The sequence below is a fragment of the Crocodylus siamensis genome, chromosome 3, assembly GCF_052110815.1.
Source record: "Crocodylus siamensis isolate JL-2025a chromosome 3, ASM5211081v1, whole genome shotgun sequence".
In the NCBI taxonomy this organism is placed as follows: Eukaryota; Metazoa; Chordata; order Crocodylia; family Crocodylidae; genus Crocodylus; species Crocodylus siamensis.
In genome coordinates this window covers 164,782,617-164,809,814 of record NC_143397.1, presented here as the reverse complement: position 1 = coordinate 164,809,814, position 27,198 = coordinate 164,782,617, and the positions used below count along the sequence as shown (strand labels likewise).

Here is a 27,198-nt window from a genome sequence, read left to right as displayed (position 1 = left end):
GGGACAATACAATACATATTTTTAAAGAGATTTATTAGTAATGCATAAACAAGAAACTGCATTTCTCAATCACATAACAGGAAAACAAGCAGAAAAAATGCTATTGCCTTTCTTGTTTTTATGTCGAATGCTCTGGTGTAGCAGAAGCCATACAGAAGTACATGCACAGTGACATCACACAGGAAGATAAAGAAAGTAGAGAAATTAGTGCTTTAGGGGGCAGATTTGTGCTTTATTACACTATGAAATTAAATCTGAGGGATAGTCTCCATACTTTATTCTGCTCTTCCTTGGAAAGTCAAGTTCCAACCCCTTCCACTAGCATCAGATGCCCATTGCACACTCCAAGGTGGAACTCACCCAGTGCATGCAGTGTGGGCTGCCTGCCATCAAACTGTGTGCTAGGCCCAGGAGACAACATCAAGTGCAATTGTGAAATTAGTAAGCACAGTAGTAAATTAAATACAAACATCCATAGGCCTGAAGAGAATGTGAAATGACAACTAGTCTCACAGGTATTAGACCCAATACTGAGCAGATACTGACAAATAAGACCAAAGGCTCACAAACATACTTGCAGAAGTTATGTTTGAGGGTGCTTCAGTCTTTGTTCTGAGTGTCTTTTTGCTTCTAGCTTTCAGTTAAATCCCTTGCTTGGAACAAAGCAAACTACAAGTAGTGGGTGTGAACGTGGAAGAAAACTGAAACAGTTTATCCAGTAACAAAATACAGCCCTTTACCTGATCTGGAGAGCTGGAAAGAAGATTGGTTACTTGTCAAGCATGGGACTGTGACTCAGGAAACCTGCACTCAATTCCCAGCTCTGCCACAAACTTCCCATTTGACTTTAGGTCATTCATCTTTTTTTTCCTTCACTGAGCACAATACCTCCCTCACAGCAAGTTGAGAGGCAGGCCACGAGGCAAACCGACACTTGCCTATGCCACATCTTTCGTAGCACTGTAGGAAATTCCAAACGATAGTCCAGAGGATCTATTTGCTACAGGGGCCTCCCCTTGATGGAGACCACTCCCAACTACTGAGTGGGAATAAGGCCTATAATGAGCTCTACATCAATTCTTCCTTTTTGCTCAGCTACTTGGGTCTGGTCCTGGCTTCAAGATCTGGACCTTGGGAATTTGTTGAGCACTTGAGGTTTCCCAATGGAAGAGCAGTATCAAGTATTACTCCTCAGACACAAGCACCCAGTGCTGTCAAGGCCCTTTGGATTTAGTTCAAAAGTTTTTGTATTAATAGAGGTATCCAATTCAGAACTGCTCCACCCTCCCCCTTAAAATTTATTTATCAAATGCTTTCAATGGAAACAAATGTTTGAAAGAAAACAATACAGCAAGAGGGACACTGCCCATTCTACACTAGGCCCTGCAAATTCCTAGTGGCCAGACCAATAATGCCTTTACTGCCATGCCTGTTCTGCTCCTGCTGTACTAATGTTAACTTTTAGCATGCCACTGTGACAAGGAAGTTGGTGGTAACTGGATTCTTAAGCATCATAGCACAACATGTGGTCCATTAATTCAGCATCTGCCATATTGTTAGAAGGGCTTAACAGGCGTGTAAAATATAAGATAATTTGTTTCTATTATATACCAAAGAAATAAAAATGCAAGCATCAGCTTCATGCTGGATGTGTCCCTGTGGTTTTAATGACCTAAACAGGTCTTTCCCTGCTTTGCTTTACTCCTATTATTGTATTTTTACCGCCTCTGCAGTTTTTATCCATTTCTAATCTAGGGACATCTAAAATTGGGGATGGCTTCCAAAAGCTATACTAAATCCCTTTATTTACTTTAGGACTATTCTTCAGAAACCCATCTCTGCATCTCTTATGCAAGATGGGGGAAGTTCTTTCATTAATAAGACTCAGCTCATTATTCCTGGAACACTCACTTGAAGATCAGTTCTGCTGAACAACTGACATCTTGAAAAAACCTGGCTTTGCTTGCTCTCGTGACTACAGTAGGAACTGCAAGTTAAACATTCTGCGAATTAGCCTTAAGTGCAAAAACACAGAAGCAAAGACACTGGTTCACAAAATGTTCTTGTTCATTATTTAGTTGTTGCTTAGCTTTAACTGATCAGTATATTTTGTTGTATCCTTTTAAATTCAAAACTAATTCACAAATCTTTGTGATCAGGAAACTTGTTATGTTTCTTTAATGGACAAATTTGCTCTGTCACACCACATGTAACCCACATTCACTTGCAGCCTGATTTTCCTCTCAGAATATTTTTGCATACACAACTCCACTTAGTTCAGTGGAGTAACTTCTGCTTGGTGTCAGTCTGAGAACAGATTTGGTCTTCTCTATAGGATCAAGTACTTTTTCCTTTTCTGATCTAGGTGCCACACTGTTAAAAAAGCCATTGACTACTTTATGAAGGTGTTTCCACTGATGGAGACATCTTGGTGCTAGCCCAACAGCGAGAGAACGTGGGACAACTCTTAGGTATACAGAAGACCTTTGCAGCACTCGTTTTGCCTGTTGTGCAATGAAAAATTTGAGGACAGCTTGGAAGCCTCCATAAGAGAAACTATTTTGAAACAAAGAACTTTTGCTAAACAGTAAAGGTGCAGTATGGGGAGAGTCTTACTGTAAATCTAAAAAGTTTTATGAACTAAAATATATTTTAGAAATCTGTTCAGAATCTCTGGTCTGTTAAGGTGGCTTTGTGCTCTCAGAAATCCTCCAATGGTATAAGATGGGCCACTAGCCAAGGTCTTTGTCATCTCCAGCTGCTGCAGAGACCCCTGCAGCAGAGTAATAAGGCCTAACAATGCTCTACTTTCCATTGGTGGCTGGCCTAGCACAGAGGGGTGCAAAGGTAGTTAAAACAGACCAGATCATGCCATGTGGCCTGTTTATTACCAAAGCTGTTGCAAATTCCCAGGACTGTATTATCAATATACAATCAAAAATAAAAACACCGAGGGAAAACTTTACTTATTTCAATTCCAGCATTTAAAAGTAACTGAAAATAGTTCCAAGCCACAGCTAATGGGGTTCAACTATGGCTGTAGCACAGGAAAAATAAGTAATTGGGCTTTGCTGTTAAAATTTGCAAGTGAGGGTCTTAAGTTTTCATTAAATGGAACTCTATTCATTTGTTGGTCTTTTTGGATATAGGGTATCACACAGAAAGCTAGACAGTTTGCAGTAAAGGGTAATGCTACAATAACACTGCAGCTTTTCATTCATAGATCTCCAAGTGCTTTACTAAGTGTGGTTCACATTGTTATCTTCATTTGACAGACTGGGAAATAGAAGCAAAGACTTCCTGCAACTCACCTAGGGGTTCCATAAATGGACAATGCTGAAGCCCTTAGAGAATACCCTCCATGCAGGGAATACAAGCAGACTTTGTATTCTCTACCCCCATCCTTTGCAGTTCCTGATGAACCTACATAGCTCAAGCCTTTCACCCTATTTCAGACTACATCTCCTGTGAGAGACAGCCAAAAATCTAGCTCCAAAGTCTCCGAACCTTAGGGTGGGCTTGATAATGCTGTAATGAGACCAATGCTAATCGTCTTTTATTTACAAACTACACTCTAAAGGAGGATCAAGGTCTAGTTTTATATTTTATAGGACTGGTCCAGTACCACTTTCCAGCTGTTTTCTTATTAGGATATGTTTGTTGTCATGTGTAAAAGACAGGTTGAAAGCATATTCACCAAATCATAACGGACTACACAGAATCAACAGTCACCAGCCCCTCATTAACTTGAAGTATCTACATATCAAATCAAAAAACAGATTAGTATGATGTTTTCAATATGAATATGACAGGTAATTTTCTGGTAGTATAACTGTATGCTGCAGTACTAGAATACATAGGTACAACTCCCTACCCCCCATGTGGTGTCACTGTTTAACAAATGAGATTGAGATCATAAGGAAGACATTCCGAAAAGGCGCACAGAACTGCTAGATGTGCTTAGGCATGAAGGCATCAACCATGGCAGTTTAAAATTGGAGTTGTTTTTTTTTTTAAACTAGGAGGAAAAGTTAATGCTGAAGAAGGAAGAAAACAGTTAGTTGCTTGGTCATCTCTGAATGCCTCCTAGTGCCTCTCACACAATGCACATCGAAGATAAACACAAAAAAGGCCAGTGGGTTGTGAAAAGTTCAGAAATGATGCATATAGGAATAGTCAAAATTATGTACAGATCTTTAGCTTTTGATATGGAAACATTTTGAACAAAGAAGGGATTTGGTTGGAAATGGTTATCCTTTTCTGCATGCTAATCATGATTTGGATGACACACAGTTTTATTGCTATTCTAAGAATACTTTGTCATGTTTCCTTCCTTTCATGCAGCCCAGCAAGTGCTCTGATGTTACTCATCCATTCTCATTCACATTTCTTTGCCAAAAGAAAAAGCCATGTGACCTTTGCCAAACTATACAAGCACTTATAGAAAAACTTTTACCATTGCTTACATATGAATAATTAACACAGACAAAGACTATGATGGAAAGGCATTTTATTTTCCCCATTTAATGTGGTTTTTTTTAATAAACGACTTAATGAAAAACCCATAAGCAATATTGTCACTATGAATGTTTAGAAAGTTTAGATTTTATACACAAAGGGGCTGCAAAAAAGACCTGCTTGCTATTTTCATCACAGCTATTTGCAAGGCTGAGCTGGCTTTGAATTCTTAACAACTGTGTTCATATACAAAATACAAGACCATTGCACTGTCAACAGCTTTTTTGTTTGTTTGTTTAACCCTTTGGGTCTCCTATGATACAATTAAAACAATCCTAGGCTTATTAACACTGTTAGAAAAATAAAAGATTTAAAACCCGGAAATGAGCTCCCTGTGCTAATCTCACATTCTTTTAAACAGAAATTCATTTAAAAATGTCTACAGAGTGCAGGCCTCCAAGTTTCACTTTGAGAGGCACAAAACTTTAAGTCTAATAAAATAATAGTCAATATACATATAAATAAGACTAATTTTCTTTTTAAATCTTCATGGGAAAGTCAATTCCCATTGCTCAAGGGATGGCAGCTTTCTAAATATTAATAAATATAGTATTTACATGCTTTTGTTTTTATATTCTGATATTGATATGAAATTTAAACCATAAATAGGGCACTATGGGCAGTTTCAAGAGGTACGGAGGCAAAGTGGACTGAACCTTGCCACTTGGATGGGGGTTTGGGACACTAGTGTGAGAGGCAACTTACTCACGGCACACAGTTCCAGGTCCTTCAGTCTTCACATGACCAAGAGAACCCCATTCCTTACTCATGCCTTGCCACGTTAACAGCTGGCACATCGTACAGGGCCTATTTCTCTACAGTACAGATGGGAATAATGATGGTGGGGGAAGAAAAAAGAGGGGAGTGGCAGTTGTCTGTCAGGGTTCCCCTTTCTAGGTGCTTTTGAAAGGTTGTGTATTGTGTATTGTGCATTATACAGCCCTAAAGGAACTTAGGTAGGCAGGCCAGCCAAGGCAGGGCTGGGAGCTGCCACCTGCTGCATCGTAGTGCCCTCCTGTAACAGCAGATTGCTATGCAAAAAGCCAGCAGTAAGTGAGTGAGTCTGTTCTGTGCTTATCTGGTGCCTAACACAAAGAGGTCCTGATCCATGCTGTGGGCTCCTACATTCGACAGTAACACACACAGTAAATAATACATTACAGTGCTAGCAGCAGCATTAACTCTCCTCTATGGCATCAATCCCCTGGGAAGCAGGACTAATAGAGGAGAGAACGGGGAGACTCACTAGCAGAAGGGAACACAGCAGGGGAGGCACTTCTCCTGGATGATCGAGGGCCTTCATAACTGGAATCTGACTGCATCACATGCACACTGGCTCCAGGGCATTACAGGACCACTGTCTCTGCCACCCCTGCAATGCTCTCAACAAAGAAAAGTAATGCTGGATGCTCCAAAGGCCAGAGACCTGAGAGATGCCAAGGAACATGCATCTTGTTCCTGCAACTTTTGTCATGGGACTAGGAGAAGGGCTGTATTAGATTTGTGCTGTATATATGGGACCATTTCTGGAGGAAAATGTAAACAGAACAGCCAGTGTTTAAAGCAAAATGGCATACACTTCCTTGAAAAGTGCTCATCAGCTGGGCATATTATGGAAGGGATGCAGGGATTTGTTTTGGCACAGAAACAAGAGGGAAAAATAGCTCACCTGATTTGAAGACAGTGACTTCTAAGAGTCAGCACCTGACTTGAGGAGAATTTTACTTCCTCATTATAGGTGAACTGCTCTGTGCTACCCACTTCCTGCAAGCCTACATACTTATCTTGCCCAAACCCTGCAGTTCAAGGTGCACTGTCCCAGTTCCCAAAATAGAGGTCTATCCCAGCTGCGCTATTCTATACCTTAAAGGAAGAGTTCAAGGTGGGGACTCAGCTGCAATGCCTACTACCTGCTTCAGTCAAATCCCTAGCAGCAGTACAGCATGTTGTGTCATTGGGCAAACAGCTCTTGTATATAAACATGATCAAAAGGAAATAAAGATGGGCTTGAGGGTCCTTGGGCCATGCATCTCAGGAATAACTTAAATGCATGACAGAGAACTCCTAAACTGTTTGGGAATTTACAATTTAACATGACAACATGCCTCAAAGGGGAAATCTTGTACACATGGGGTGGCAGAGAAACCAGGCTGACAGTGGAATTGGAATAGTTCTGCTGCATGCAAGGTGAGGGCAGAATCTGATACAACTCCAGAAGAGATGAGCAAGTGACTGCTGCCTTTCCACACTGCAAAGACAGTGTATCAGTAGTTACACAGTGGCTCTAACATTGTTTTGTGGATGGTAGAAGCCAGGCTCTAGCCATTAAGCCAGAACCCTTCCTTAAAAGACTGTTATAAGTCTGGGGAGAAGATTTGGCCCCTAATGATTTTTTTAAAATGCGTAATATTTAGACAAGAGATTCTATTTGTTTAAAAATATGTATTTAGATTTTGAAGAAAAATTGACCTTGGTTACATTACATAAGCTACTTTGGAGCAGTTCTGAGGTATCTCTCATCAATCTGTAGTATAGAAATGTTAATAAATAGATCAAACTTATGTTATCACTCTATAATACAGTGCTGTATAGATATTAAATATGGTTCTGGGTATTAAAATGTATGAAAAAGTTACTGTATATACAGTAGCTGATTTTCAAGTATTAGTAACTTGGCTATGTTAATTTTGTTTTCTAAATACCAAAATGACCCAGCTCCAAATGATGGCCTAAGCTCTGCTTTTGTTTTAATTTAAAAAAAGCAAAACAAAACAATACAACATTCCAAACGTATAAAAAGTGCAAAAAAGCATGTGATGTTAACTAACATTGTAACATTACTGGAATTTTTTTAAACAGCCAGCATGGCTTTTTTGTGTGTTAAAAAGTAAAAGAAAAAATGAAGCACTTCCCAATCTGAGACCCAGTCGTCCCAAATTTCAGCAGGATACCAATTTTTACAGCCAAGTTATAAACCCCAGAAAAAATGGGGTTTATAATGGATACGATCTCAGGCGCATAATTATAGTAGTGCTTGTATTCCACTATAATACAAATATACACATTACCCACACTTCTTGCTGGGTAACCATGTTACATACTTACAGGAATTCAGTTAAAATTAGAAGCCCCACTTATTCCCCACCCTCCCCATAAAGTCTACAGCTCTATCTACTACTAAAAGTATTACTATTACTACTGCTACCATCAATAATCATAATACATTCAAGATAAGAAGAAAACTACTAAGACCTGCACAGGAGACACTTACAAGTATGCCAGGGCTTAGAAGTACAGCAGCTCAGGGAAAATGACCACCCTCTCCTTTGGGCATACACCAATTTTGCACTGGAACACAGATTAAGTCCCATGCTGAACCATGATCTCAGAGCTGAAAGAAAGATCACTCTAAACCCTTCATGAATTGTTCTTGGTTTTGTGCTAAGAGACCACACGAGCTACACAGCCCACGCTAGGCATTTGGTGTAGCGTACATGGCTGTGTGTGCCATATAAACTAGAACATGAACACTATTCGGTTGATAATGCCAATATGACTTACTGCTTAAACTATGCTAACATTGACACCTTGCTAGATTTGGCTCTCCAGTAGGCATACATTTCAGCGCCTCTTCTGAAAATGATTCAAACGTTGGTTAAAAAAAACCTGAAGGCAACTAAAGGCTTTCTAGCTTCCAAGCACAGAGGCAACCACTTCAAAATATCATTTTCCTCCAGTGCATATGAATTATTGGCTGACCTGTAGCCATCTTACAGAAACATGAATGTATTATTCAGCATCTCTGGAAACCATGAACTAGCAAATTTTGCCACCTAATGCAAATTTAAGCCCAGTAAGTAAAACAAAGAGAAAGAAAATCAGTTGATCTCTCACAGATGTGGACCTCAAGAAGATAAAAAGAAAAAGAAAAAGGCACAGGGTTCAGATCTCATTGATAGTTCTCTCAGAAGGGGAGTATTCAGAGGTTCCTGGGGATGACATGTAGAATGACTGTGTTTTCCTTTTTAACCTGGCTCGCTTGTTGGCCAGAGAGAGGCTGCGTCGACTTGAATTGATGATTTCTGAAATAAACTTTTTGCAGTCCACACACACCTCCATGGTGCTCCAGTCCTCCATTAACTCCTTGGGAAACTGTAGCTCTTCGTTTGACTTATCCACAGACTTGGACCTTGAGGGCAACCTGAGACACACAGAAGCAGTCCCTTACTTATTACCATTATTTATAGTTAATTACCATTATTTAGAGTTTAGCCCATCTTTGGGTCATAATGGAGACACTTCCAAAAACAAGAGACTACATAAACATTGCTGCCCCCTCTTCCATAACCAGGGGAGGTGAAAGATAGCAGAAAGAGGATGGAGATGGGAAGATATCAGTAAGATTATACAGCTATTCACTGAAGGCTAGTGAAAAGTGTGATTTGGCAAAAAGGATTTTCTGACTCTCTAAATGGATGTCTTACTCTGCTATATTATCTGCAAACACCATGGCAGAAGTGATTAACACAGAGAGGCTTGAACAGATTTTACAGGAGTGTAGTTGATCATCTCAGAAAAGACTCTTTTTCCATATTATTTCTGTGGCTGGTTTCAACAACAGCCTGTGTTCAAAATGTTATTCTGTAATCTTGTCAAGGCCAAACTGAAGAAAATTCATGGCTAGAAGCAGAATGAGTTTGATATGTGCAAGTGATCACTCAATATAGGAAATTTTTTTATTTAGTTACTAATCCCAGGCTGTAAGTTTTTCCTTCTAAGAATCCATCTGTACTACAAAAAAATTAGAGTATTCTGTAGGTGTCTTGCATGGATGTAGTTGTTCTGGTCTTAGTATAGATTTCAACCACAATATAGACTGATATTGTTAATACCATGTCAGCTACTTCTATATAGATATATAAAGCTTATATTTCTTGACTGGCAAATGAAAAGGATCAAGATGAGTATCTGCCTTCTCTTAAAATGAAAAGAAAAGCTTCAATTTTTAACATATGGGAAAGCAAAATTGATAAGGAAAACAATTTATTTTCAGACTTCTGCCTTCTTCTATAAGGACACCACTAAAACTGAGTAATTAAAACCAACTATAAAAACGGACCCAAGTAATTGCATCTCTTTTATTATTAACCTTGGAAGATGATATTATCAAGAGCCAAAGTACATGCATCTAAACTTAGGAGGTCTCTCACCTGGGCATACTCCTCAGTGACCGGTGATGGCTGGTAGATGGTTTTTCAGGTCTCATAAAACTTTCTCCTTTCTGCAAGGCAGAAGGTCCAAGAGAAAAGATAGGAAGGGTGGAATATGGCTTTGATGGCAATCGCATCTATTATGGGAACAGGAAAATGAGAATATGACATATCCTTAACAAAGAGAACTTTTCGGAAAGGGACAAATTGTACATTTCTTAACTTACTTTTTTGCAACATTGGGAACATACAGGCCTGTGTAGAAAAGTAAAAGTATAAATCATTCAACTTGAAAAAAATAATACTGAAATAAAATATTGTGGAATGTAAACTTTCAGGATTTACACTGTTTTCTACGAACTGTTCTAAAATCCATACATTTTATTTCTGAAGCTGATTTATTATTCTGTCTCCAATCTGAAGCTGAAGCTTAAACCCAGGAAAAGGCCTGGCCAAGAAATACTGATTACAAACAAAATAGTGATGAGAAATATAAATGATACCCCCTCCCTCCATTAAATAAAGGCTAGTATATTCTTTAAAAATGATAATAAAATCAATGACAACCTGGAGCTCTTGATATACTCTCTCTTGCATTATCATTATAAAACTTGCTTATTTTAGAAGTAAACATTCCCCCGACCTGCAGCTGCCACTGCTGCAAACTGAAATGGAAATGGAGTTCCTTAGGATTTTAACATGTCACTGCAAATACCAGTTTTGCATGCATCAGAAACCACCAAATAAGATACACACCTTGTTTTGGGAAGGTAGAATGAAGAAAAGATTTTTCCCATCATGGCTAAATTTCAGCTGAGTGGAACACAATCAGTGTCACCTGCTCTTCCAAAAGCTAGAGACTGAACCAAGTCACAGTCATTGCTGAAATGACAGCAACTTTGGCTAAGCCAGTAGCTTTTAGCTGCAGACTCCCCCCTCACTTGCCTCTAGACAGCAAGGAGCAATGACCAGGCAGCCATCCCTGCGCCTCCATTCTGGCATGGAAATCAGCTTCCTCACTTAAAACATGCATACCCATTTTAGACAGTTAATTTTTGGGTAAAGGATGCACATAATATGAGAGTAAACACAATAATAAAGATTCTGCAGTTGATGAACCAGGAGTTTACATAGATTCCCACTCACTCCTCCCCACATCTGAGGGGGCTTTGCAGGGCTAACGTATTAGTACTGTTTCTCTCATGTAATTTTAACACCTGAACAACACAGACTATGCAACAGGAATAGCATATTCAGTAAAGGAGCCATTGTTATATACTAATTTGTTCACAACTGCACTTTAAAAAAAAAAGAAAACAATGGTGAAACATAGAAACAGTGAGGTTTCCAATGCATGAATCCTAGCATTTCACTATAATATCGTATCAGCTGTCAAACACTCACCTCTTACAGAACTGACAGGTATATGACCATGTGAAGAAAGAAAACCTCCTTGTTCGACAACAGAAACAGAGCTAATAAAAACAGAATAGTCCACAAGGTTAGAGTCCACAAAGTGCAATGGGCCAGCACCTTCCTTTAGCATAAACAGCTTTTCTTCCTCTTGGGTTCTTAGACCCCTTGTGTTGTTTTCTATAAATATATCAAGAAGTTAAACACCAGAGAGGGAGGAGATCTATTCACAGAAAAAGAAATGCCAGAGCAGGAACAAAGAGGTACAATTCCATGATTTCTACTCTTTCAAACACATTTGGACATTTAAAAAAAAACAGAGAGGAGCTGTGGCCTGGGACACTCACATTTTATTGGGTTAAGTTTTATGCCTGTTATGCACAAATTCAGATTAAATTATAACAGTCCCTTGTGACCCTTAAATATATGACACATGTCTAGCCTTTGAAAAAACAGACTGAAGATGCATTTACTCTTAGGTCAATAGGCAGGAGTTCAGGAGAAGGAATGGAGACATGGTTAATACATATATTTATTTCTGATCTGCACTCTGTCAATTAAAGTACACTGATAGATGGGTTTCTTTGTTATCACCCCTCATGAAGTCTCAAAATGTATGACTGCCCTGGCAATTTTTGTTTCATCTTAGCTGGCTACTTACAAGCTCCTGCTTCTTATAAGTCATGCCTAAGGTTCAACATCCCATGAGCATATGCAGTTTATTTATCTTTTGAGAACAATGGAAACTTAAAATAATCCTACTTGCTTTAAAATTCAGAATGTAATAAATCAGCCAACCCAGGAGAAAAGATTCCTCACCAACTTCATTACAAATTAATCAGAAGAATTTACTGACGTGGCTGATTGTCTACTTTTCATAAAAAGGCTTTGATCAGTACTCATTCTATACGGAAAACTCTGCAAAAGATTGGACGTGTGTCCATTTTTTAACTTTATCTGGTTTCAAAAGCTCCACTTTCTATTATTGGAATATGACTGACAAGTGTTACAATGTTCCTTGTAGATAAGAACATCCATTTTATAGTGGGGACTCAACACCTGTGTGAATAACTAAAAGTGAGAAGTGGGCACAAAACAATGTAGAGCCATTGGCTCTAATCATCTCTGTACACTCTACACACTGGAACGATGGTAGAAGGGGGTGGAGACACTTGACCCCTGAGGACAGACACTACATAACATGCGAATACTCTCTATGAAGGGGTTATTGTCTGCCTAGCGTAAGTATGCTGACCAAACCCATGATCAGACTGAGATCAGATGTGTGGGTCTATGTTCGGGATTTTTTGTTTTTCAAAGATTTGTTACTTTTAGTGTCCTTTGTTTAAAGGCCCATGGTTAAATCCTTCCACTAAGCCTGTACTTCTTGCCTGCATGCTGGGCTAAAGGAGAAATTCAGAGTGCTCCAGTGTGGTAGAACACCTAATAACCATACCTAAGCACCTAGGTACTCAGAACAGCTGGGTCATTGGTTCTGGGGTCTAAACAGCTAGATAATGGAGTACTACTGCATAAAAACAATATCAGGTATAGCTGGAATCTAGATATACGAACATTGACCAGTCATTACCCAGACCCAGCAGGCTTAGAAGCACAGGGACTCCAGCTGTTGGGACTACTCACAACATACTGCTGTCCATCCAGAAAGGGGGACTGGGCCAAACTGTGGCAGATTCTACTGATTTCACTGGGAATTTTAAAGAAAAATGCTTACCATTACAGGCATTTTATTAGTACTTCCTTTTCATCAATATAGAATGAGAATTGGAGTTATCAATTACTAATAAAACCCTGGAATCTCCATTCCGGTTCCACGTTCTATGTTTTCACAAACTGGAATCCGTCTAATAAGGCACATGTGATCCACCTCCTTCATTAAGAGCTCTCAGTGGAATAACTGAACCAGGCTTACCTTTCCTTTCTTAAGGGCAGTGTAGATATCTTTATACTGCTGGTACTTTTCCAACTCTGCCTTCACTAGTACCTGACGGATATGCATGACTTCCTCCACAGTCAGAGCTAGGCATTCCACTGGGTAACAAAATTCCTCCTGTAAGTCAAAAATTGATATTACTATGAAGCCCATCTTTTCCAGAATCCAACCTAGAAAGCCAGCCACCTGGTTAGTAACTTCAGAGACAGAAGATTTCACCATTCAAACTGGAGTAGCATTGGCTGATCTATGGGCATCACATGAGCTTCAAACCAGGTAGGAGACTGGTTAAATGCAATTCTAATGGTCTGATAACCAGGTTTTACAGCACTGCAAACAAGAGAAATGTTCTCGTTTATTTCTTTGAGCACACACCATCTGATACCTGCATATATTTGCTTGCTTTATTTATTATGAATTTATTATTATTAACCAATTATAATGCATTTTATCATTTAATAGGGCATAGGGTGATTTACTATACAGTTATAAAAAGGCAGTGCTTAGAGCTGTTGACCTTGGAAGTGTGTTGTTTATAAAAACAAGCCACTTCTCTGAAATTTTGTGGTGCCCAGAATAGCCAAAGAAAGCAGTTAGTAACCCACTCTAAGAGATTTTTTTTTTATTCAGTGGTACCACACATTGATGATTGTTGATATAATCATATATTTGAAAATCTATGCCAAAATTATGAATGTGTATGGCTTTCCTTTCCACCCAGAATGACAAAAATGGCAATTTAAATTTTCTGAAAATACTGTTAAAATATAAAACTGGGCAAAATGGTTAATTCAATATTGTGTTTTTACTGACAGAGAACCACTCAGAGGTTCCAAATACTTCCTATCTGAGAAATTTCCATATATATTTAAGTATGTTCTTTCAAGGTAATTGCAACATTGAACATTCAGCATCTAATTTTGGCACCACAGAATAAAAAGCATCATTCCAGCCCTCTAGTTGATTACACAGTTCTAACAGAAAGACAGATGCTGCACTAGGAATGTCCATCCCTTTAGGCATTGTGCACCTTTTCAGTTGTTGTAAAGTAACAATGCAATGTAATGTTCTTTGAATAAATACAGGAAAGTTTTGTACTCACAAACACTTTGCTGGCAGTACTGTACAGGTAGTTTTGAAATATAATTTAGATAGCAATGTTATCATTCAGATTAGTTATAAAGTGGTATTCAATTTAGGTAGTATTCAAATTCTGTTCTGTCTTTCAATTAGGAAAAAAAATAGATCTGTGTTGCAGCCCTGGCAAACATTAGCATTTAGGAACCACCACATTTTTAAGAACTGTTCTCTTACCTATCTAGAAAGGAAACACACAGAAACTTCACCCTGCTTAAAAGTACCCAGAAACAGCTAAAATTACATTAATTTTGGATTCTTTTAACAGCCAATTTTCCAGTTTGCTTCTTCATTGAGGAAGCTTGGGTTTCTGGAAAACCCAAACCATGCCAAATCCAACTGTGATTTGCTCTGAGAGGAGTAAAACTCCACAAGCAAAAAAAACCTACCCAAAACAAATCCTTTGCTTGTTAGCAACCTTTCAGCTAACCAGCAGCTGTCAGTATTGCATTCTAGATCCTTTCCATAAAAATAGCACTGATGCATAGTATGCAGACTTTGGGGAGGATGGGAAGGAAGTGGATGGGCAAATGTTGGGCAGAAAACGTCAGCAGGAAACTTATTTTCTACAGTGTGAGATATTAAGGTGGTGTTTGCAGTAAACAGGACTGCATGCTTTTAATCGACTACAATTTTGAGTCTTTAAAAAGCTATTTCTTAACTGGAATCCCTTCCCCCCTCCAAAAATGTACCTGGCATCAGATTTAATTATTTTTGTGGGCAACAAAATCTTTTTTATGATGTTTTTAAAGATCATTTTTTCACAGTTGATGACACATGATAAATACATGACATGATGCATTTTTAAAGCCCTGGTAAAGGCTTATTTAATTTGTGAATGTGCTATTACATTGAAGATTTGTATGTCTAGTACTTTGGGTAGCAGGAAAATGATTTGGATCTGTTCTTCCAACAATAAAAAAAATCCTTAAGCCAAGTGTGAATAGCTACCAGGCAAAAAATAAAATTGCTAACATTTTTAAATGCTAATGTTTTAATTTGAGAGGTTAAACAAGGACAACAAAACTTTAATGCAACATTAAACAAAAGTTAATTGCCAGGCTGATTCTGCAGAATATTTGATTATTTTTCTTCTCAAAAGAATATTTAGTTTCAACCTAACTTCCAAAGTCTTGAAATTAAATGAATAGAAATTAAACTAAGCTACTGACTAAAGTTCACCAAAATTGACTAAAGTTCACCAAAATAATAACTTTTAGAGTTGCAGCTCAAACTCAGAATTTACATGGATGCAGTACGTCCTATGTCCCCTGTAATACTGATGCACAGTAGATTATGTTAAGGACAGAATGTGACTTCTGAATTTCCTTGTATTTCTGGGTTTGTACCCATTTTAATTTTAAAGTCTTATTATTAAAAGAGAAAAAGTCACAATAAAAAGTACTTTTTTGTCCATTAATCTGTTAAGGATTTATTTGCCATTTATTGAACATGCAGTCACAGCACACACCAAAATGCGTGGTTGTGGATAAATTTATATTTAGAACAATACACAATCTTAATTATATAGCCATAAAATGAAATAAGTGATTTGCAGATCATTCTTCGTATGCATTCATTTAAATAACTCATTATTAACATCTATTAGTAGTATATGTTTCCATACCAGTACATTCATCATACCACATGTATTGTAAAACTTATCACCACTTATGCAGATAAGTTGCAACAGTTAAGTATTGAATGATCAAGTGCTGGATGAACCACATATTTATGCAACTCAGGTTAAACATTTTTAAATTCTTGACACTTAATATAAAACAGCTTCAGTTTGCAAAACCTGGCTGGATATCTCTAAACTAATTTCTCTTTTGCAGTAGGTTTCTAATTTCATTTTCTGGTTGAGACCATAAATGAGAGGAAAAATATACCAAATTTCAAATCTTTATATACCAAATTTTTAAAAAGATCCGATTCAAAAATGGTTGTAGAGAAGCTCCTATGTTTTCTTCTGAAGTGGTTTGTTCATTTACCCCGGAAAAGACTAGCACTAATAATACTGAAAGTTCTGTTGTTTACAAAGGCTTTAAAACCATTTTTTGTGTTTCAAGTAACATTAGGTTTACAAATGGCATTGTGTTCTGTAATACCACATATAATGTTAAGGCAACAACATCTTAATCGTTTCACCTTAGTTCAAGGATCATAATACCAATAGTTTTACTTGCTTAGGTTTCAGGATCTTTATAAACTGTGCCTTTAAGAATTGTCTTACTGACAGTCTTGTGATGTTGCATTTTTAGTTTGCTGTCCTTTCACAACTGATTACTTTTCCCCCATAAGTAATTGAAGCATGTAGATAAACATAAGTATCCTACAAACACTGAAATCAATTCTAAAGTCAAATCGATCAGGACTACTGTTGCAACCTAAGCTGCTAATTCTTGCACAGCTTAGGAAGTGCTCCCCTTATGGGGAACTAGCTTGTAAAGATTTCCAAAGCCAGCAGAAAGAGGCAAACCTTTGCGGGTTTCCACCTGCTGGTAAAAGCTCTCTCACAGAGATAATACATAGCCCCTGCCACCCCAAACATGGCTGCTTCAAAAGGATGAGAGTTGAACAAAGAAGCTGTTTGTATGGTTGAAAAAAGTGGCCTGAAAGTCGTCCTTGGAAAGAGACTGGTTATCCTAGGAACCTGAACAATAGATATAGGAAGCAGAAAAAGGAACGCGAAATATAAATGACAATGTTAGCAGGGATTCTGGCTAATGAAAATAAGAAAAACCAAAAACACTTTAACATGTACACTGGTGGCATCTTACTGTGTAGGTACAAAGCTGAGTAACATCAATAAGCATGCCATAACACTAATTCTCAGAAAAGTAGTGAATGATGTAACCAATTTTTCTGAGTTTGTTTCTCCTCCCCACCCAACCAACTTCAGCACTAATTCCTTCAATGCATTTGAAAGGTCAGTTCACAAAAACACCGTGTGCAAAACAGTTGCTTGCTAATCCTGTTAAAAAGCTCCACAAATGGTCTGCCTGCTTTTCACTGACACTGAGGTCTATTTACTGATGAGCTCTTTCACCTTCAAGGGGAACTGCAGTCACTGGAACAGATGATAAGAAATGAAACTCCATCAATCCTGGAGGAAAGGATGAAGAAGTGTGAAGTCAAATAAAAAGAAAATAATATATTTAATTTTTTGTGGCTCTGACTCAAGGAACTGCAGTATTAAGAACTAGTGTCCAGTTCAGAAACTAGACAGCAGCTTTCATGAGTAGGACTTTTATGTCAGGGTGCAGTGGCTAGCTAATTTACAGTCACAGTACCAAAACACTGTATTCAGCTAAGCAAAAAAACCTTCTTCTGAATAAATGTGCACACCATGAGGGGAAAAAACTGCTAAGATTAACAAATAAATTCATCAGCAGCTAAGGAAAAAAATGTCAGTAAAAGTTCATCACCACCATTTTCTTTTCCTACACAAAAATGTTGCTAGCAAGTGTGCTGGGGGAGAGCCAGCTCCTTAAGAAGTAAAGAAAATAAAAAACCAAAAAACAAATCATTCTTGCATGCTCTGAATATTTTTTATGTAACACATTTTGGACTCCTTCAGATATTTTCCTGCTTTTGCTCAATTCTACTTCTGTGTAAGCCAATTAAAATTTGACTGTATTGGTTTTACTATACACACGAGGGGCCTCATCCTTGCGGCAGTGTAGCCCTGGCCCCTTCCCCACTGTCCACCCCAAGGTGCACATGCCCAGCAAAATGCCTTCGCATGCTACACTGGCACCCAAGCTGGGGGTTGCCTGCCCCAATCTAACTTGTTTAGATATCTGAAAAGTGTAAAACAGTCAACACCTTGAGGTAAGACATATTGCTTTTCCCCTTTTAATGATGTGCCTGTGAAAACCTGTAGTTCCCCAAGTAAAAACATCTCGTGATCCAGAGTGACGGACAAAATTCTCTTTTCACTGCTCGTGTCCCAAGCAGCCCTGAGGGAAACGCTCCTCTCAAGTCGCTCCTTAAGCTAACGCTTGGGCAAAGAAGTCTAGCTGCGCTGCGCGTTCCTTAAGCTGCGAGCCAGGACTCCAGAACGCCATTCACATAGGATCATACATTGTAGTCAGGGTAGAAGTGTGGTAAAGAGAGCCAATTTATTCCTTGCAGAGAAGTGGGTGAACCTTCCCCGGTATATTTGAAGACTACATAATTACTACACTTCAACCTTCTCACCTTGATGGATTTGCACTATAGTCAGCCACTCTCTCGGGCCAAAGAAAAGTAACACGGAGTCCCTTCCAAGCCCATTAGTGCCACTTAAATAAGAGCAAGGACTGGCAGGTACTCCCTCCCTTTTAGACCGGGAACGCTTCCGTAAATCTACCATATGCTAAAACTTCAAAGCAGCATGCTGAGTCCCGGGTGATAAGGAAAATAAGAGACTAGGAACTGAACCTGGGCATCTGACACAAAGTGGCAAAGCTGTATTCATCATGCCAGGACAAAGAGCCAACTTTTCATCTCCTGTGCCATTTATGCTCTGCAGGAAAACAGTTCTCAATTAAAGTTATTTGTTCAAATGTACTGTGCTTTCTTCTCAAGTAGCAAAAGAGTTTTTGCCTTAGTGACTCCAACAATGCAATGTGGTCACAACTGATATAGATGCTTGACATCTTTTACATACAGAAATTTTAACTGTATTAGTTATTAACATGGGAGGAAGAGAACCCCTGTTCCATGTGTTTACACATGAATGACAATACTCCAATAATAAGAACACAGATTGACTGCTTTGACATTGCGTCATTTCAAATGAACTATCTGTCAATTATAAGGTAGGTCAGTTTCTTTACCATGCTGAAATTAAAAAACAAATGAATAGGCCTCAGTTACAAAGCTCAAATCAGAAGCCAAATCTCTTCAAAGCCCTGAGTTATCTGAACCCAGGAGGTTTGGTTTAATATTTTAGAGGAAGTTCAAATTCTGAATTCCCCTAAAAATCCCCCCAGTGTCTAAAACTGGGTTTGTATCTGGGATCTTGCTTTGGATTCAGCTCTAATAACACTGTAGCCAGGTTTTAATTCTATATAAACTACTAGAAAACGTCTCTCTCTTATCGCAACTATAGCGTCATTGGCCTTCTCACTCTATAGCCAACATTCAACGATAACCCTGTACTACTTACAAGTGATCTTGAACTCTGTTTAGAAGGTGGCAGGAACTGTCTCACATTAGTTGGAGTTTCCTTTTCAATTGAGTGTCGTCTCTGAGGAGGTTGCCGCCTCTCTGGCTGAGGTGTAGACGATATTGGCAAGAACTTCGGAGGCACTAAAGATTCAACCAGCAGAAGTTAGCTCTAATGAAAGAACTATGAAATAGTATTGTTCAGCAATGATAATAGCCATGGTTTTGGTGGGGGAAAACAATGGTTAGATGTCACAAATAGTTGCCAAAACAACAGAGTATCTCCATGCAGCTGTCAATGGACAACATTTTCAACCTGTCTGAAATGAACACACTCACAAAAAAGGGGTTTCTTACTCTAGGAACAGCCTTATCAATTAACACCAATCTGCTCCATCTTTTTGCAAAAGACATTCAGGCAAAGCTCATATGACAGAAAACAACAGGAGTCAGGAGAGTGAAACAGCTTAGCTGCGTTTTATTTAAACAGGATTGTCTAGATACTGAGCACTTACTCCTTCTGCTCTCCTGAGAAGCATCTTCCAATTGTGTGGGAGACGCACTGCTGCTGCTTGCTGATTTGTGCATAGATTCCTCCTGGGAGCAAAAAAATTGGAAGAGTTAGAATTCCTCATACTCAGTCTCTCTCTCTTACTCCTACATGCAAAACTAACAATGTCAGTGGTATATCACATCATTAAACCACTTGTCTTCTAAAAGACTTTAAGAAAAATGCTGAAGTTAGGCAGTCTTGTGTAAGCATCTTTTCAAGTATATTTTTTGCTGCAAATTGGAATGTATGGCGCACAGCTCAAGAGCTCAATATATTCAACTGCATTATAAAGATCAAGAATAGACCCTGAGTGTTGTAATCTGCCTTTTCCTTAAGTAACTGTTCTGGATACTGAGGGCCTAGCAGATGTTTTCAAGCACAGTGCCAAATTAGTTCAAGTTTATTATTTTATACAGGCAAGAAACAAGCACGTGGCTTTTTCTGGTCTCCAAAGGAATGAAACATGACCCTAAGACAACATATGACTCAGTAAAGACAAATTAATCTAATCACTTATCTTTACTGCACTGTTCTCTAATCTCTAATTCTCATGCATTTCTCCTTCCTTCTGTGCTTAAAGACACTTCATTCATTAGGTTAAGTATGTTCTCACCACAGCAACCAAAGACTAGCAAGTGGTGCGAGATGAATGAAAGTGAAATAGGCTTTGACTAACACCTTTCAGTCAATGGGTGCCTGAAAAGTTGTGCTTCCTGATGAGTTATTAGCTTTATAAACTGCCCTTACCTATAACCTGTTATTTAAATACTCAATACAAAGAACTTATAGGATATTACTGGTGCTTGCAGAGAGCAAATAGGGTTGAAGAAATGGTTGTGAACCCTGTTCAGGTTTAAGATAAATGCTCTTAATAAAGAAGGCTCGATATTACAAGTGTTTGTAGAAAGAACATGGGGTTGAAGAAAAGGTTGGGGACATGGTTCAGTTCTAAGACAAATGCTCTTGGCAAAGGAGGCTTGTACACAGTTACCTTTTATACTCTTGGGTTTACAAGTCAAACAAAGTGACTCAGTCAGAAAACAAGCAAGCAACGGAGACTCCCTTCCACGGACAGACTTAAAGTCACATGAATCTCAAGCAGGAAAGTCTGCAGTGACTGAAACAATGCCTCTTCTAGTTATGGAAAATCAGGAGGGAAAGCTGTCAGAAATATCACATGAACAAAAGGCGCCACAGGCCAGGAGGCGTCACAAATTATGATCAGGTGATCTTCTATGCAATAACCAAGTAAAGGTCACAGCAAAAATTTCAGAAGAGTTGCATGAAAACTTAAAAGCAATCTGAAAACATTCAACAGATCGAAAGAAGGGTTCCCGGACACTCCACCACAGCCAATTAGTGTAAACTTTGTGAAAAAGAATTGTTGTTCAAACTGCAATGGTGAACTTTTAGTTTTCCAAAAATTAAAACTTATGAGGCAAAAGGTACCAAAGACTATCATATAGTCACAAAGGTGACTATTTATTCTGTCCATAAGCAGAGGAAATAAGCAGGTAAAATATTAAGATAAAGACTTTTTTCTTTTTTTTAATTTGCCAGTACTTTTTTTTATTTAATTTTGAATAACTGTTGCCACTCTCCACTCAATCTATAAAAGCAGAGGGGTGCCAGAGCCTGTGGTTCAGGCTGGAAGAAAAGCAGTTGAGGGAGACCTGGCTCTGTGGCATGGGACCCCCCCCCACCCCACAAGAGTGTGGACAAAAAAAAAAATTAAAGAAATGTAAGCCATGACCCTCTCCCCATTCCTCCTCTCTCACAAAAATGTCATTCTAAGCAAGTGAAAACATTGGTGCTTATTTGTGCTGAAAAGTTTGGCTTTTGTCTTCTGAGGTTTTGTTCTCTGAGCTTTTGTTCTCCTTTTTCTCTGCCTTTTTATTTTGCCATTGAAAATTTGTCACTGGAGGAGGCTGGGGAGGGAAAAATAAATGGCAACACTGAAAACAGCAACAGGACTACTTTTATTTTTGTAAAGAATGAAAAAATTGCAAACCATGAACATTTCTAATGATATCTTCTCATTGAAAAAAACTTCTGACATTTGTTGTTGAAAAACACCTCTTAAAATGTTTGACGATTTCTTATTCTACTTTAGAAGGTAAATGTGGGATTTAGTCAGATGCTGCCTTACCCCAACTGGCCAGGCCATGGGTTGCCAATCTTTGGTACATGTGCCGAAAGTGGCACAGGCAGCCTGTGTGTGTGGTACATGATAGATTAGGGGCAGGCAGCACAGCAAGAGATAATACAGGAAGCAGCAAGCAGAGCACCAGATCAGAAGTGGGGGAGAAAGCAGAGCAGATCAGGCAGCAGAAGGGGACTGAAGTGGCACCAAGGAGGGTGCGGGACTTAATTTGTGCTAGGCCTGCCAAAAAGATTGGCCCCCACTGGGCTAGGCTATGCAGTAGACAGATGTCCTCATTCTCTTGTCCACTGGCATTAGTGGGAATTTTGCTACTGACTGCTATAGAACTGAATGGCCCAGAATGGTCTGCTGTAATTTGTATTGCTTCCCACTTTGTGGAACTGCTGCTCCTGCCACAAAGTGGGAAGTTGGGGGCAGCTCTGACTAAGCAACTACCTATCCAGGTACCACAGAAAAGTAGGACGAAAGTGGCGGAGAACAAAACTATGAAAATGAGATTTCTATCTATGGCCTCTGGCAGACCCCGCAGGATCCAACTTCTTTAAGCAGTAGAAATGAATGGATTTGCAGCTACTTCAGTGGTGAGATGGACTCTGCACAGAAGCAACAGACGTGAAACAAGACTAACCTGCTTCGGGAAGAACGAGAGCTATGGATATAGTCATGTTACAAAAATGCCAAGTCTGCTTAGGCAAAAATATCCCATGTTCATATTTTAAATTACTTTTCCCTCCCTGTAAGCCTCATGTGCAATGAGTATATGAACTATTTTGTTGTCCTGTGATCACTAGAGAGTGTTGCAGGCTCTCAAAAAAATATTAGCAAATCAGGTAGAGTAATTATTAGTAAATCTTGAGAGAGATTTAGATATACTAGTATTGTGCTGTTGATTTTTAAGGTAGATAGAAGCAAGACTATACCAGAATCTTTGATCAGATACTTCTGGACACATTTGGATCTAGAGCCAAATAAGCACAGCCTCATATCTACTCAGAAAACCCAATCTATGTTAACATTTTCAGGGGCTCTACATTAATGCCCGTGTTGTCTACACATGCCCTTAGAGGCATGACCCCAGAGGTCATCTAAAGGTATCACTGCTACTGTCATCAGGTGAACTCATGTGTGTCCCATTAGGCGATTATTTCTATAATTCTTTAAAATACAAAGGGTAGGAGAGTATGGCTCCCCTAAATCTCCTACTCAGACTGTGACTCAAATTACAATAACAAATTAGAAGAGAACGGGCATGCTTGTTTGATACTCAGCCTTGCAAGCAACTGGGCAGGGAGGGAGCTGCAAACCTCCAGCTGCTTAGATGTACAAGGGAAGGTGTACAGGGCCTAGTGAGAAGGGAGGAGAAGCTTAGAAGACAAACTCCTCCCCAGTACAAAGGGAAAGCCGGGAAAGAATTGTGACCGAGGCACCACTCATCCTTTGTTCTGCTGGGGTGGTACAGCTACATGCCACCTCTTATTTATGGAGGATTGTAGTTATAATTAAACTCCTAATGAGTAATTCTAAAGAGACTAAGCCAATTCACTCCCTGTGCAGTTGTAAGCATGGAAATGTCTGAGTCATTCATAGGCCATTAGAATACTGCATCCGCCCCTAGTTATATATACACCACAAATTAGGTCAGCAAAGAAATATATTTCAGCATCTCACTTCTCCTTTATCCTCTACAGCAGTGGGGGGCAACCTTTTTGACAGACATGACACAAATTAACTCCACACCTTCAAGTGCCACTTTGATCTCTTTCTCTTACCCAATCTAATTTTTCAGCTTTCTGTTCCCTGACCAACCCACTGCCCTGACCAACCCGCTGCTCTGCTTTCCGCTTCCTGCCCTATGCTCCCTGCCTGACCTGATGCTCTGCTCTCTGCTCCCTGTTTTGCCAGTGTACTGTCTGTACCCTCCCCAATCTGCCTCATGCCACACACACAGGCTGCCTGTACCACTTGTGACACCAGTGCCACAGGTTGGCCACCCTTGTTCTACAGCATTCTTCAACTTTTCTGTCAGTTTAATAACTTCCTTCTGAGCTTTCCAATTAATCTTTTTTACTATTTTAACACTGAACATAGCATTACACCTAAGGCACAGCCACTACAGTAACAAAGCAGCCCAATTACCTGGGTTGTTTCACACTCTACTTCTGGTCATTCAAACCAATATAGCACTTTTTTTCTTTTTTGCAATTTCATTGCATTGTCAACTTACTTTCTATTTATCTTCTGCTGTATCCCTCAGAGCCTTCTCTAAATGACACTCCTGCACAGAGAGAATTCCCCAGCATATACTTGAGCGTTTGATTATTCATGCCTACAAGAATCAGTTTACATGCATCTTTACCAAATCTCTTTTTATTGATTTCAGCTCATTTCTCCAAGTCAAATATGACAGATTAGTTTGGGAGGAAATGCAGCAAACTGCAAGCTGGGAGACCATGAATTCTAGTCTTGGCTCTTTCACTTACTGCTGCCATTACTTATCTTGAGGTGTCTTTTTTATTAACAAGATCTCATGCACTTACTATTGTTCGCTCGTTTATAGAAAGATGAGAAGTTATACTTCAGGCCAAGCTGGAAATACAGCCCAAGTCTCATCCATTTGGTTGCACTGGCTTTCAACATGAACATGTCAAATTATCACCTGTATAACTCCCACTAATATAAAGAGATCCTGTCACCATTTAAAACCTAGACCAAAAAAGAGGTTTATAACAGCTTGACTGAGGTTGCCTTTAGACTAATAGACTTGGTTCTTAGTATAAGTGATAAGAAACTCATACTTTTACATCCAAACAGGTACCAGATGACCCACAACACAGTTACATGCAGCTATGCTTCCTTAACCTCAGCAACAGACTGTGGTCCCAAAACAGGCATAAAAATTAAGGATTCATCATTCTACTGCTGCCATACAAATGGCTGTGTAACCTGCCTTATAAATCTTTCCAGGTTGATCCCCATAGTAAGCACTAGAGCATTTTCTTTACAAAATACTTGCACAACTTAAGTGAAAAATCTGTACTGATGGTTTGTAGTTTGTGGGTCCAGACCCTGCTGATGATATATTTAGAAATGAATTTGGATGTCATGGTAATACTTGGCTCATTCTTCCTTTTTTAGCATTAGTATTTGGTCAGTGGGAGGTATCTTATTAAAAACCGCAAAGAGTATTTAACAGACAGAGCAACATACAGGTGATTTAGCCTGTCTCCCTTCTCCAGAATATATCGTCATTACTCCTTATGGTTTTGATAATGATCTACATAACTTTTTTTCCTATAGCTCATCGGGTCTCTGGCTGAGTTAGCTGGATTCAAAGCCATTCCAATTTAAAGGAAGTTTGACAGCCCTCACATACAACAATTTGATGGGTCGCAGATGCAGCTCCCACATCACTTCAGTATTCCTTTATCTACTCTGCCCTTACTCATAAGCTCTTCCAGACAGCCCAGAAATAAGCCCTTACTATGGGTTCAGAGTACAGCACAAGAACTTCTACATGGGAGCCAACATCATGTTATTTTCAACATATTTACAGAATTGCCAACCATGGCATTACATACACATAGTGTTAGCATATACTGGGAATTAAAGAAGTAGATAAAAGGCCAAAAAGTTTAAATCATATTTAAGGCATCTGGGGAGGCTGAATTTTCGGGAATTGGCAATACTGTGATCCAGTCCTCATTATAACTTAAAGTCAACAGCAATGGCCACCACCACCTATGAATTCATGAACTCAGATTATTTTGTCCATCAAACAGCAGTTAAATTCTGAAAGTAAGCCGAGCACAAAAATGTCTTACCTCTGAATCTGAACTGTCCAGTTCAGCTAAGGTAGGGGCTTTAAGGAGTCTCTTTCGCTGCCCTGTCACTTGGGTAGTGCCAAGACCTTTCAGCTTTCCTTGGGGTGTCAAGCCACCATTCACTATGGAGCTATCTGCTAATTTTCTTGAAGACTCTGGAGTGGATACATCTGACAAAAGAAACAGAAGGATTGGAATTTTGATTTTGGCAGGGATATGTATTTGAGGAATCAACTTGCAATGCTCCTTTCAGATTTTACTGCCAATGCAGCACATACAGAGAACTACTGTTTTGTGATAGTCATAGGTGTAGTAATTTTACATAGCTTAGAAAATTACAAGCCATAGCATGTGGTGCAGACATGATGTAAAGAAATGAAAGAAGTGCAAGAAAACAGTAGTTCACTTTGCAACTTTCTTTCTACTTCTTAAATAAAAATGCCTCCATTTCATTATTTTCTACAATTAGCTTCTATATCACAAGCCAAGGAACAGAAATGCCCCACCTAAGCCAGACAAGTGGATCCTCAGTGAACACTGAGACTATTCTATATTGGCATGTTCACACAATACATACACGAACTGTCCCAAGTGAGGGTAAACTTACCCTTTCTTTTTCCATATACAAATCAACAATGACAATGAGTTAAACAACAGGAGCCTGTCTAAAATGTGAACAATTTCATGTTTACGTTTTAGTTTGTATAAAAATGTGCATCTTTGGTCTCATTTTGCATGTAGCAGTGGAGACATGAAGCCTGATTCCATTTTCATCTACACAGGTTTTACATGGGCATAATTCCACTGAGCGCAATAAAATTATCCTGGATTTTTCTCCAACCTAAGATCAAAATGAAGCCATATAATATAAGCAGGTCTGCTCTGTTCAGTCCAAACCTACAGATGACACCTTAGTTTTGAACATAATAAGGGAGGGAGGAGGAGGTTTTGACATTTATTTTTGTTTTGGTAAATGAACAGAGAAAATGAGGAGTTTCAAAATGATAAATTAAAAAATATATTTGAGGGAAGATGGTTTGATAAATAACTCCCCTTCCAGTCCTCATTCTGACCATATGTGAAAGTAAAAGACTTTTGAGGAAAACTGTATACCAGATTTACATGTTGGCCTAAGCATCTGGCCTTCCTGTAATACATAGTTATATGACTCCCTTCCTTCTAACCACAGATCATGTCATGGAGTATTCCCATTTCAAAGATGGGGAACTGTGGTATAGTAGAAGTCTCATCAGTCAAGTGATTCTCAACCA

The 27,198-nt window shown here is 38.9% G+C and overlaps 1 protein-coding gene across 2 annotated transcripts in view; it reads right to left on the bottom strand.

Moving 5' to 3' along the window:
- Window positions 1–16: 16 nt before the first annotated feature.
- SPIRE1 (spire type actin nucleation factor 1) overlaps window positions 17–27,198 on the bottom strand; it is a 186,314-nt gene continuing 159,132 nt past the window's right edge. The window contains exons 9-17 of one of the 2 annotated variants that reach the window (XM_090039639.1): window positions 25,928–26,097; window positions 19,905–19,986; window positions 19,391–19,533; window positions 16,715–16,888; window positions 13,075–13,212; window positions 11,133–11,203; window positions 9,956–9,983; window positions 9,729–9,865; window positions 17–8,719 (exon numbers count right to left, since the gene is read on the bottom strand). In XM_090039639.1, the coding sequence (XP_089895765.1) occupies window positions 8,461–8,719; window positions 9,729–9,865; window positions 9,956–9,983; window positions 11,133–11,203; window positions 13,075–13,212; window positions 16,715–16,888; window positions 19,391–19,533; window positions 19,905–19,986; window positions 25,928–26,097 (1,202 nt within the window). In that variant the 3' untranslated portion in view covers window positions 17–8,460. The remainder of the gene's footprint in view (window positions 8,720–9,728; window positions 9,866–9,955; window positions 9,984–11,132; window positions 11,204–13,074; window positions 13,213–16,714; window positions 16,889–19,390; window positions 19,534–19,904; window positions 19,987–25,927; window positions 26,098–27,198) is intronic. The other variant, XM_090039640.1, reaches the window with a different exon arrangement.